Source organism: Paramisgurnus dabryanus, chromosome 3 (assembly GCF_030506205.2).
Source record: "Paramisgurnus dabryanus chromosome 3, PD_genome_1.1, whole genome shotgun sequence".
NCBI lineage: Eukaryota > Metazoa > Chordata > Actinopteri > Cypriniformes > Cobitidae > Paramisgurnus > Paramisgurnus dabryanus.
In genome coordinates, this window is record NC_133339.1 from 733,918 (window position 1) to 748,114 (window position 14,197).

Below are 14,197 nucleotides of genomic sequence, written 5' to 3' on the forward strand. Positions count from 1 at the left end.
AACACATCAAAACTGTTCACAAATTCACAGGTGATCGTTTTCTGACAGTGAAAGAAAAAGATCAAAAGACTTCTTAAAAAAATCTCTTTTTTTATTTAAATTAAAACTTTTTATATTATCCTTCATATATGTCAACAACAAATGGCATCATTTTATGATAATTTAAAATTTCTTGAAAAATTCAGGTTTCTGATTTAACACAACAGATCTGTGATGAGATTTTAACTTCATTTTCTTCTTCCTCAGCTTTACCCAGAGCGACAGTGAGTGTTACACCAAAAAGTCCTGTGATCACTGGAGAGACAGTCACTCTGAAGTGTGAGATAGAGGATCAATACAGATCATTAAACTGGACATATCAGTGGAGTAAAGGCACAACTGAAGTGTTAAACTTTGGGCAATACACTGTAAACAGAGACTCTCTCACTATCACTGGAGTTACTGAATCTGATAAGAAGGAGTTCAGCTGTAGTGCAGAGATACACGGACGACCAAAGACTTCACTATCAAGCTCATCTGTTCGTCTCACTGTTAAAGGTAATTTTAGTGTTAATGTTGTTGTAAAATAGAGAAATAATGACAGAAACATCTCATGTTAAATACATTAATTTACCTAATGCAGAATTAACCTCATATTTCAATGTCGAAAGTGTGCAGTGTTTTTTTTATCCTTGTGGCAGTCCCATGCATGTTCTGTGGCCATGTTTGTTTCTGCATGCCATGTTGTTTCCTTGTTTATTTAGGGCCTGAGCACCGAGGTTAATCGATTAAAACAAGAATCGATAGCTGCAGCCCTAGACTATGGTCCAAGAGCAGAGTGTCAGATACGTTAACATCAGAGATAGCAAAACCATATGAGATTACTAAATCTAGTATGTGGCCATGAATATGTGTGGGAGTTTTCACCCATTGCACTAGATTAAAAAAGTCCCGCACTTAAGGCTTAGAGTTGCAGCAAACATGTATTTTGAGGTCACCAACCAAGAAAAAAATTGTCATATTTAGTGGAGATTTCACTCAGGAACTCTCAGTCAATTCATGACTAAAATCCTTATTTGAGTGAGGAGGGCGGTAGATTACTGCTAATAAAACCATGCCATTGCAGTCAAGCTGTATCAGCAAAACTTCAAAACTGCTGTATGTCGCAGAGGAAATAGAGCAACAGCAATGACTAATATTATTTTTTTTAAATGACCATCAAACCACCTCTGCGCCCTGAAACATGGGGTGAATAAAGAAATGTACAGTCAGTTGGAACCACATCGGATCGTAAAGTGATCGTATGGCTTCGGCTTGCAAAACAAATTGTTTGTAATACTTTTATACTGTTGTTTTTTTTTGTCAATTTATGCTATAAATACCAGTTACTATACTTTTACTTGAGTGTTGTGTTTTATGATTGTGAACCAGTTGGGTTTAGGGTAAGTTAAGGGCGGGGTTAGATGCTCCAGAATATCTTTAAAATCATAAATGTTCATGAAACTATGTCTACATTTACAAATGCAGAATATAAAATGAGTCTATTCTGATGTATAAGATAAAAAACATTAAACCACAGGTCGTATAAGATTTGGTCGCTAGAGGGCACTAATCCCTTATACGTCCCTTGACGTTGTATCATGGTGCGTATCATGGCACAAACAAACTATTAGGTTGTAATTTTTGGAGGACAGTCTAAAAATGTGAATAAATATATCAAATTGACCCAATCCAAAACTTTAACATTAATGAAACATATTTTCTTGATTATGTAATTATTTAAATAAATAAAATACTTTTTCAAAAATATATTGTTTATTTGAGTACAATAAAATGGTTTTAACAAATACATTTTAAATTACAATAATATATATGTTTATTAATATTACAGAAATAAGACTACACTGTAAAAAATTATAGTGTTACCGGCTATAGTTTGTTCAAAATGAACATTGATCAGGAACAAGTCTTTATCTTTACAGAATAAAACTATAAAATAACCGCCTCATGCAAAGCATTCTGGGAACCAGAAATCCTCATCAACCTTTTCTTAATGTTAGATATTACTTGCAGTAATCATCAAGTCTTTAACAGTATAATAATTAGAGTCTGTAGAGTTTCAGTAAACTCTGCTGTGATTGGATGTTGACATCAGCGGTGGTTCACCATTTCTTCACTTTGTGAAATTCAATTACAGAACATACTGTAGTAATAAATTGCGTCATGAACATAATTTTCTAAAACACTGAACAAGTGGTAATTACAATTACAGAGGTTAAAACTTGTAATGTAAAACAGCAAATATGTTTTGCAATTAAGTAATTACATTAATATGTGTGAATTGTTTGTCATTGTACAGAAAGACCAACACCTGAAGTGTTTGTTTGGCCTGGTGAAGATGTATACAGAGGAGAAACTGTCAATCTCACATGTGTCATCAATAGAGGAGTCGTCAGCAGCTGGCAGTACAGCTGGCATAAAGATTCATCATTTGACAACATGAGTGACCTTCAGAATTACACAATCAGATCTGTTACTGAGTCTGACGCAGGTAAATACACCTGTAGAGGAAATGAGACCAATGGACCACAATACTCAGACATCAGTGATGCAGTTACACTGACAGTATCAGGTGAGTCTGTTTATCTGTTTTCATCATCATACACAATATAAAGTCATATTCAAAACATAATGACAAATTAGATTTTTTTAGGTTTAAACCAGGTCACAAACACATTGAATACATTTTAATTATAAAATAAGACACATAAAAAAACAGCAGATATTTTAAGACAAATATGTGGGATTGTTTTGAATATTTCTAATATATTTATAACCTTTCCTGTACAAACATAAATGCGTTGTCGTGGGAAATTAAAGCTCTCATAACACACACTGTATATGCTTATCTCATCACAACTGTAGTCCAACTAGCATCCAAAACTGAAACTTTACATTTTATATAAATAAAAAATACCAAACAATGAGTCTGCTGCTTATAAATTGTGTAATGTGTGTGTACTAAAGCCCTGATTAAATATTTTATTATTTTTACAGCTTTACCCAGCATTACAGTGAGAGTAACACCAGACAGATCTGTGTTCACTGGAGAGACAGTCACTCTGAAGTGTGAGATAGAGGATCAGTACAGTAACTGGAGATATGTGTGGTATAAAGACACAACTGAAGTATTTAACTCTAAGCATTCCACTGTAAACGGAGACTCTCTCACTATCACTCGAGTTACTGAATCTGATCAGGATGAGTTCAACTGTAGGGCAGAGATACACGGACGACCACAGACTTCACTATCAAGCTCTGCTGTTTATCTCAATGTGAAGGGTGAGTTTAATGTTGCTATATAATGAGGAAATAAAGACAGAAGCATCTCATGTGATAATTATCAGATACATTAAGGTGGGTTGCACCAACAAGGATTAAATTAAGCAGATTTTAGAGCTAATCTGAGGTTTGTTGATCCCAGTTTAATTTTAATTCGAGTTGTGTTACACCACTTAAATTTAAACACTGATTAACACATCTTAGATTAAAACTTTAACCTGTATTAAAATCTTTATTTGCAATTTATTTTGTCCCCCATGATGAATTTTCCGCTGTACTGTAATAAAACAGCAACAACGTTGACGATGTTATTTAAAAAGGAAATGAACAGTTTATGCAGGCAAAGGAAATGTAGTTGTTATATTAAATTACTACCTGCATACATCGGTAATCTAAAGGGCTAATTTAAAATACAAAAAAAAACCCAAAAACATTTAAAGATCTATTAAAACAATCAATAGGCTTTATGCCCAGCTGCACTACTTCCTGAACCTCAGCCAGCTCCTTGTTTCCCATCTGCCATTATTGGACAAACTGATTAATCCAGGTGTGTCTGATTATTGTTGTTGTGACCACTGAGGTCAGACACACCTGGATTAATCAGTTTGTTTGTGACTATTGGGGTCAGGTACACCTGGATTAATCAGTTTGTCCAATAATGTCAGACAGGAAACAAAGCTCCAATATTGTGATGATATAATGAACAAGATGTGTAGACGCACTTGTCATGAAACTGTATCTTCATTCATTGCCCTTCAGTAGGTCTTTCTCTTCTTCCTAACATTGTTCCCGCATTGTTCTTCTCCATTTGGTTCGGTCCAGGGAGGCGTTGACCATCTTCATGTCTTCATTTATTCAATCCATCCACCGCTTCTTCTGGCTCAATACGCATTGCAGTCTTGGTCACTGATGACTCTTCACTTTGCCGTACCACCCCAGCCTTGCTTCAAGCATCTTGTCCAAAATGGGGGCCACACCAATTTGCTTCTGGACATCTTTGTTCATGACACGGTCCTATCGAGTGAGTCCGAGGCTCCATCTGAGCATCCTCATCTCCATAGTGCGGAGGGCTTGTTCGTGTGCAGATGTGGCTGGCCAACACTCCGATCCATAGAGTGCCACCAGTCACCGGCTACCGAAGATGGTCTTTTAGATTTTGCCCTTCTGTCTATCCCGCATTTTCTGATCACAGAGGACTCCGATGACTTGCCTCCAATTCATCCATGCCGCATTGACTCGTGACCTCACATCAGTTGTGATGCTTCCATCTGAGCTGATGGTGGAGTCCAGGTACTTGAAGTCCGTCAGTTTCTTCAGATTTTCTTTGTCAATGCTGATGGTGCCGTCGGTTCGGGGGCCACACTCCATGTACTCCGTCTTTTTGATGTTGAGCCTCATCCCGTTTTCGTCCAAATGTTCCTTTCACAGGCAAGTTTGTCTTTCCACTTCTCCTCTTTTTTCATCTGAGAGGAAGATGTCTTCCGTATAAAGAATTGACCATGGCAGGAACGTGTGCAGGTCGGCAGTGATCGTGTCCATGAACATGATGAACAGGAGTGGTGACAGGGCCGATCCTTGATTCACTCCAACGCTGATGGGAAATGGCAGTGATACACCCACTGCGCATCTGACTGCACTGGTGACGTTCTTGTAGGAGTTGCACCCAATGCACGTAGGTTTTAGGGACTCCATGGGATCGAAGTGAGTGCCAGATGTGGTCATGGGGGATCATGACAAATGCCTTTTCAAGGTTGGGGAACGACATGTGCACAGCTTTGTTCCTCTCCAGCAGGAGTCTCACGGCATCTAGTGCCAAATCCTTTAAAGAAGCCCCATTGGTTAGTAAAGAGGGTCACAAATAAAGCATACGTGCACTGGATTTATCTAAATAAATGAACACTGCTATTTTTATTGTGTTTACAGTGCGCAATCTAACATCATGTTCGTGTTTGTGTTCATGTTCCACATGTAAATAAACACATACACTTGAAAGGTTACATTTACCAGTGTTTATAATAACATTGAGTTTTTCAATTTTAAATGTGAAAGCCTTTTCAACCTTGTCTGTATGAGAGTTAGTGTTAATCTCATTTTCTTCTTTCCTCAGCTTTACCCAGAGCTACAGTGAGAGTAACATCAGACATATCTGTGTTCACTGGAGAGACAGTCACTCTGAAGTGTGAGATAGAGGATCAGTACAGTGACTGGAGATATCTGTGGTATAAAGGCAGATTTGGAACTTCAGTGTTTAAGGGAAACATCTACACCATCAGATCACCATCAGATCAGGATAAGTTCAGGTGTAGAGGAGAGAGAGATGGACGACCCTCATCCTCACAGTACAGTGATCATGTGACTCTCTCTGTTAAAGGTCAGTAGTGAATGTGTTTGATTTATTTTTTGAGGATACATTTTTCATTTATTTGTCAAAAAATGTATTGCCAGTTTTAGTCACTTTATTTGACAAAAATAATGTATAATGCAACCATTGGTTTTCTTTTTGGGTTGAAAAAAGATTTTAAATCAGCCTTTTATTTATAGATTGACTGAGGTTAGACATGGGTGAATATGTTGTGATGAAAGTAAACAATATTTGTAAAATTTTTGGTTTGTGTCTAAGAAAATTTGAAACATGTTTTTTTAAAATGCTTTTTCAATCCATGTGGACGGATACCGCCCTTCCAGAAATCTTTTTATTATCACTTCAGACTAAAATGCGATCCGAAATGGATCAGTAGCCATGAGTCGCATGGAGTGTCGTCAACTCACTCTTTGGCTGATTGGCTAGAGTAGGAGCTGTCAATCTAAAACTAGTGGACCAATGGTAAATCTAAATCCCACCCTGATTTACATAAAAATCTTAACTTCAATTTTGGAAATAAGAGCAAGAGAAAAACAGCAAGTAAACAAAAACAAATTGAAATTATGAGCAGAAAATATAAGAGAGAAGAAAAAACTTTATAAAATAATATAAAGGAGGAAAAGATGATTTTGTATGCGATTTGGATAACTTTGCATTTGTCTTCCAGTTTTATGCAATATAATTTAAAAAAAAATTCAGTGTTTCGCACGTGTTATTTTTTTATTCACCGGGTCCTCCAGGGTAACAACAACTAGCCCGGTGACTGACTAGGCATCTCGCATCCCAAGCACTCTCTTCCGTTCTTAGGTGAGTAGGGCCCTATACCAACATACCCTTCTATCGAATGGGTTGGTACCTTTCCATCATCGGCTTTCCTGATATAGACTGAGTGGAGCAGTCTTTATCGGTTCAGTATTTCTGAATTATGCCAGTACTGAGATTCATATCGAGTCATTTTGTCACCACTATCTCACATAAATAGTGTTCCCCAGTGATAAACTTGCTTCAGTGTCTCCTCTGCTTTGTGAGTTCCTGACACATTTTTTGACATGTGATTCTTCCCAACAGCTGAGACCATGGTCTATTCCATACAGGCTCCTCCACTGGGTGAGGGATGGTCTCTGTAGTGCCCCTTTTTCTATACTTTTTTTTGGCACATTCCCGGTATACTTCAGTACCCTGCGGCTAAGTCTTTTTGAGGTCAAGACATGAGACAAAGTTGTGGCGTTTCACATAGGGACCCTATACTGTCGCCATCGACACAGTGTCGAGTGAACGACAGAAAGGTAATGTCTCGGTTACGTATGTAACCACGGTTCCCTGATGAAGGGAACGATACACTGCTCATTCCGCTGAGCCTCATCAAGCTCCTCACAAGCAAATAAATGGATGCATCTCTTCTTCTTTTATACACGTAAATGTGGTTGAAGACTGGTATGCTAATACCATTTGCGCAATTTCATTGGCGTTTTACACACCAGTCAGACCAGATTGGCTCTCAAGAGCACACCACATACTGTCGTCATAGACACACCGTGTGTCTCAATCAGCTCCCTTGTTCAGTAGTCAGGGCACTGATCAGGGAGTCGGCCATTTTAAGGGCTGTCTCAATCGCAAAATCCGTTCAGTGCACTGGAACGTTCGTTCCCTAAAAATTCCCACAATGCAACGCAAAAACCAGTGAGCATCGATGTTTCCTATGTTCCCTAACCGGAAATCACGTGACCTTTTCTGACGCTCGCCACCCGAACATCACGTGATCCAACTCAATAAACTTTATGAAATGTAACAGAACTTTTATAAAGACAAACGTTTGTTTTAGTTGTAAATATAAACACACATTGCTACACAGTAAGGGACCACAATCTACTCAATATTTAAAATAATAATATTTATTTAAAATTGTAAATATATTTATTACATTTAAAATGTAATTATATGCCTCCAATTTTATGCACAGATATGTAAGAGAATAATGACAGCATTTTCCACAATGTACTGTTTTTTAAAATTAAGTCAGAGAGATGTTGGTTTTGCCGGTTGTTGATGAGTAACAGCTGTGAATAATCACAACGCGCTTAAGCAGCCACGTGACAGAAAAATAAGTGAACATTGTCCCAATGTGAAGTGAGCTAGGGTCCTTACCAGTGCCCGAACCTGTGTACACGATATACTGATTCACGACCTCGGGAGCTAGGGAACGAATTGAGACACACGGACAGTCTCGTTCCCTCCATCAGGGAACCGTGGTTACATACGTAACCGAGACGTTTCCCCTCTAGCCAACTATTGACCAGCCACCACTGAGCATGACACAAATAAAGCAGAGGTGCACTGTATTCATCTAATTAAATGAACACTGCTATATTTATTCAGTCATTCTGTTGACAAAGCAAATATGCAGATTAACATTAACCCAGGTTTTAATGTACACTGTGAAACAATAGGGTTTTTTGACCCCTTGTAAAGTATGAGCAGTGTGATATCAGATAACCCAGGGTTACATTTAACAGTGTTTATAATGACATGGAGTTAACAATTTCAAGTGCGAAAAGCCTTAGTATGTAATCATGTTGTATTAGTGTTAGTTTCAATCAAATTTTCTTCTTTCCTCAGCTTTACCCAGAGCTACAGTGAGAGTAACACCAGACAGATCTGTGTTCACTGGAGAGACAGTCACTCTGAAGTGTGAGATAGATCAGTACAGTAACTGGACATTTAAGTGGTATAAAGACACAACTGGAACTTCAGTGTTTGAGGGAAACATCTACACCATCAGATCACCATCATATCAGGATAAGTTCTGGTGTAGAGGAGAGAAAGATGGACGACCCTCATCCTCACAGTACAGTGATCATGTGACTCTCTCTGTTAAAGGTCAGGAATGAATGTGTTGATTTATTTTTGGATGAAACATTTGTCCTTTATTTGTCCTTTATTAAGGTTAGTCATGGTTGCCTACTGGCAGCAGGCAACAGTTTGTTCAAAGTTAAATGAACATGAAACATTTTCAGTTTTTCTTTTTTACAGCAGTGGTTCTCAATCCTGGTCCTGGAGGCCCACTGCTCTGCACATTTTGTATCTCTCTCTCTTATCTGACAGACTCTGTTCAATTCAATGAGATCTCTGCTAATGAGCTGATGATATGAATCAGCTGTGTTAAATAAGGGAGACATACAAAATGTGCAGAGCAGTGAGCTTCCAGGACCAGGATTGAGAACCACTGTTCTACAGTAAGTTACCGGCAGCCAGCCGCATAATTACAACAAATTTTTAACAATTTGGAATGTGTTTTTGAAATGCCTCTTCAATCCATGTGGATGGATACAGCCCTTCCAGAAATCTTTTTATTATCACTTCAGACTAAAATCAAAATCAAAATGGATCAGCAGCCATTAGACGCATGGAGTGTCTTCATTTGGCTGATTGGCTAGAGTAGGAGCTGTCAATCTAAAACTAGTGAAACAATGATGACTCTATAAAGCCCATCCTGATTTACATAAAACTCTAACAACAGTTTTTGGAAAAGCAAGCGCAGAATGAGGAAATAAGAGCAAGAGATAAACAGCATAGGCATACCAAAAACTGAAAATATGAGCAGAAAATATCAGAGAGAAAAAAAACTTTATAAATTAATATAAAGGAGAAAAACATGATTTTCTATGTGATTTTGATAACTTTGCGTTTGTCTTCCAGTTTTTTGCAATATAATTTTAAAATGTTTTAGTATTTTTTTTTCATTCATGCTTATTCACAATGTTTTATCTGTGTCAACAAAATGGATTTGGTTGAAATTTATCATGCTTCCAAAAAACACACTCAAAATCAAACTTTTACTGTAGTAATGCAGTACTGTTAATAGCCATTTATCAGGTGATGAATATCATTAGGAATCTGCTTAGCTAAAATGCTGAAAATGTTACAGTTGAAATCAAATGCACAAAATAAATGTACTATGAATCTGTAATGAACTAATATCAAGGTAATCATTCACACACAGACTAGGGTGACCACCTGCTAATAAGCCCAAAGGGGGGAAATAGGTATGTTTCTGAGGGACAATGTGGGACACTCCCTGGCTCGGCGGTGCACCCAACCCACGGGCAGATTTATTTATAGTGGTTTACCCATTTCTAGCACATACCACCTTAGACTGCAAAACAAAAATGATTTTCAAAAAAAAAATCTTAGTATTTTTGTATTGATTTCAGTAAAAATATCTAACAATTCTTAAATTAAAATGCTTTTTCTTGATGAGCAAAACGACCCAAGAATATAACTCTAGTTTTTAGACCAAAAATATCAAATTTAAGTGATTTTGTGCATAAAAAAGCAAAAAAAAAAATCTGCCAATAGGGTAAGCAAAACAAAAATCTTGAACATTTATCTTAACACCAAATTCAAGAAAAATTCATTGGCAGATTTTTTTTTGCTTGTTCTATGCACAAAATCACTTAAATTCGATATTTTTGGTCCAAAAATTTGACTTATTTTCTTGGGTCATTTTGCTCATCAAGAAAAAGCATCTTTATTTAAGAATTTTTAGATATTTTTACTAAAAACAAGACACACATAGCCTACTAAGATTTTTTTCTTTAAAATCTTTATTTGCAGTGTACATGGCATATTAATAATGCCCTATTCCCCTAAACATGATGTATGCTCATGAATAGGCCAACCAATGTGTAAATTTTCTTTAAAGATTCATAATATTTTTAACATTCAATGAATTGACAGATGAACTTCCACTTACAATTTACTTTAGCTAGCCTATTTATTATAATTTTAATTTTCATTACAATTTATTCACTTTAAATAAATTATAATATAAAATTATAGGATTAACACGAATTGTAGTTCCTAAACAACACTGGAACAGTTAAAAAAAAGTCTTAACTCATAACTCCAGGTTCACGAACGAGAAGGGGGAGGAATGATGGTGAACTTGCATGTTAGTAAAGGCAGGCACAGGAAAGAAACTGTTCTGGGGACATCTTATGGACTTTCAAGCACAAATATTTATTTTCCCAGTCTTTCTTGTACCCACACCTTCTCTTTATAATTGATGATGGCAGTGCAGAGTCAGACTCAGTCTGTTTCTCCATTTTTCAAATTGGAAAGCGTGCATCTAAAAGTTACGCACGTGCGTGGCTGTGTGCGCACTGCGCCGTCATGACAACAACAAAAAAGTTGAAAACAACCTAGTCAGCAGTGTAACTGAGGGGTAACAGTAGCGTGCGAGTAGCGAGTGGCGAGCGAGCCTGAACCGTCAATTAATGTTCGTTTAGCTGCCTGGGGCTCGAGGATATAGAGCAGGGGTGGGGAACTCTGGTCCTGGAGGGCCATTGGCCTGCAGAGTTTAGTTCCAACCCTAATTAAACACACCTGAAAAATCTAATTCAAGTCTTCAGGATTACTTGGAAATGAAATTCAGGTGTGTTTGGTTAGGGTTGGAACTAAACTCTGCAGGACAGTGGCCCTCCAGGACCCAAGGTTCCCCACTCCTGATATAGAGCTACCAACTTTTTTTTTAGCAAGCATTGATTATGCGTGACACGGTCTCAATTTGCGGGACGCATGAATTGTGCTTCAAATGCTGTGCGCGCACGCGCTATGCGGGACGGGTGGTCACCCTAACACAGACACACACACAGAGGTTGCGATAGACTTTTTCGATCTCCGTCATTTTTTTGATAAACAGCATTGTAAATGTAAAGAGTCCATCACAGTCAGTTATTATTGGTCATTTCATGTTTTAATTATCTTCATTTCCGTTCACATGTCCATTTCTAATCATAAACTTACAAGACGAGCATACAAGTCAAATGTGTTTATTTATTTGTTTAGAGAACAGATAAACAGAGACCGTGCATCACTTTACATGTTTAACATCACATGAAGCAGATGAATGAATGTTTTTTTATCTCACAGTGACAGCGGAGGCGATAAAACACACGAGCTGTATGCTGAACAGGCAAATATGAACAAATCCAAAACACTACTGCGATTAAAATATCAATACACGTGTAAAAATCTGAATTGAACTAAACTCATCTGAAACCTTCTTGTGTAATAAACGCATGAAGGCAGATTAATGCAGACTCGTCAATATATTTGGTATCTTTACCTTAGACAGGCGTCTGGTTGCAGCGTACCTTGTAATGTTTAACTTCAGCAGTGATGCGCAGACCAATCGGTGTATGACATCAAAATATCGCGAGAATGTTTAGAAACCAGGGCGTCATTTGAGCAACACACTGCCACCAACTGGACATGCATAGTAATTACATTATCAAAGTTAAGTTGTATGGGCAATCTGCCAAAATGACGTTCAGATATATCCTGCTTAAAATTTTCTCCGTCAAAGACTTTTAGTTTAAAAGTCCGCGACCGAACACACACAAAAAGAGACACTAAAGTTGCCTAATCACAGGCCCGTACGTTTCTTTTTGCTTTTATAGCAATAGCACAAGCACATTTTTCCCTCACAACAGACTAAGTACATACAGTCCATCAGCTCAATCTGCACAGTTCTTGAAGTTCCCTTAAAAACAGTGGTTTTCTGGGTGCTTTTTTAAACTCTACAACAACAAAACTAACAACAACAAAGTTGACCAAGTCACGGAATATACCGGAATATATATGAGCTCTCGCTCTCATTATGTCCATGCAACACAAGCTCAAACTCCCCACAAAATTTCATGTCGTGCACGTCTATCACGCATTCAAATTTTAAAATGGCAAACGGAAAAAAATAAAACTCAAGACTTACATGATATTCAGCTAGCCAACTCAGTTTGCAATGAGAAGCGGTGAGCACACAGACTGCCATCATTTGACTCCGTTGGTCGATCTGGTCCAAGCTTCTTAATCCTTTATTTATTCATCAATTAAATACCTTGTATAGGGTGATTTTGTAAGGATAAAATCGTATTTTCCTTCATCTCAAGATATTTCACTTGCTTTCACTGATCTGTACTGTAGCTATCAGTTAACACAGCAATCTCCAACGCGGTTATGAGACTCTGAGAACGGTCCAATCACAGGAGGTAAAAAACATTAAAAACAATATTGATTCGCTTAACATAAGTGGGAGGATTTGGGGCGCACAGTCCTGCGCCCCAGGGCAGATCCAAAACCAGCCAATTAGAGCTCAGCCTCAGGTCACATTTTACCCTTTTTACTGACCTACATAGACACTCATTAGGGGTGCGCCCCAGACACACAAAATAGACACACACACAACGAAGTCAGTTTTGATTTTTAATTGTTTTAAATAACTTATAACATGACTAACTGTGAAATTGTACAACTAAACGATTTTATTTTGTATTAATTTGCACTATATATTTAACTTTATGGTAACATATTAAAGTAGCTTTCCTCTCTGGCCAACTTTAAGGGGGCGGCGCCCCAGTGCCCCTAGTGACCAGCCGCCACTGCTCATAGCCAATAGTTTCAATTATACCAAATTACATATGTAAAGTGTGCTGGATTATTTGTTAATTGACTTCTGAAAAAATCTATTTTTTATTTAAATTAAAACATTTCTTTTTATATTATCCTTCAGAAATGTCAACAACAAATGGCATCATTTTATGCTAATTTAAAATTTCTTGCAAATTCAGGTATCTGATTTAACACAACAGATCTGTGATGAGCTATAACTTATTTTTCTTCTTTCCTCAGCTTTACCTAGAGCTACAGTGAGAGTAACACCAGACAATCCTGTGATCATTGGAGAGACAGTCACTCTGAAGTGTGAGATAGAGGATCAGTACAGATCATTAAACTGGACATATCTGTGGTATAAAGACACAACTGAAGTGTTAAACTTTGAGAATTACACTGTAAACAGAGACTCTCTCACTATCACTGGAGTTACTCAATCTGATCAGGATCGGTTCTGGTGTAGTGCAGAGATACACGGACGACCAAAGACTTCACTATCAAGATCATCTGTTCATCTCACTGTGAAAGGTGAGTTCAGTATTAATGTTGTTGTAAAATAGAAAAATAATGACAGAAACATCTCGTGTTAAATATCAGATACACCTTAAGGCTTAACCCCAGGGTTTGTTTGTTTTAAACTACACGAAGAGGACTGTTTTACACTTGTGGTTTAAAAGCGGGATTCTCGCATCATTTTACCTAATGCAAAATTAACTCCACATTTCAGTGCCAAAGGTGTGCAGTGTAAAACAATACAGAGATATGGTGTCATAATCCTGTCATCTATATAGCTGTTTTTTATCCGAGTGGTAATTAACCAATAGTCACTTCCACACAGCCTCGGTCTTGGTGACAAATACGTTTCTTTTTAAGTTCATGTCCAAACACTTAAATTATTGTTTCATTTTAAAAGAGAGGACCAAGCAATAAACATATAAGACACCGGTTCTTGGAAACGCTGTTTTGTACTCATTTATCGACAAGTTACCTGCCGTACCGACGGTGAACTGAATAAGACTGTTTATTGTCCCTCCCGCTCACTGAGAGAGTAGACCCCGGCTC

At 37.5% G+C, this 14,197-nt stretch overlaps 1 protein-coding gene across 1 annotated transcript in view; it reads left to right on the plus strand.

The window, feature by feature from the left end:
- Positions 1-397: 397 nt before the first annotated feature.
- LOC135733720 (Fc receptor-like protein 5) overlaps positions 398-14,197 on the plus strand; it is a 45,780-nt gene continuing 31,980 nt past the window's right edge. The window contains exons 1-2 of the mRNA XM_073813726.1: positions 398-537; positions 2,339-2,611. Coding sequence (XP_073669827.1) covers positions 2,479-2,611 — 133 coding nt within the window. The 5' untranslated portion in view covers positions 398-537; positions 2,339-2,478. The remainder of the gene's footprint in view (positions 538-2,338; positions 2,612-14,197) is intronic.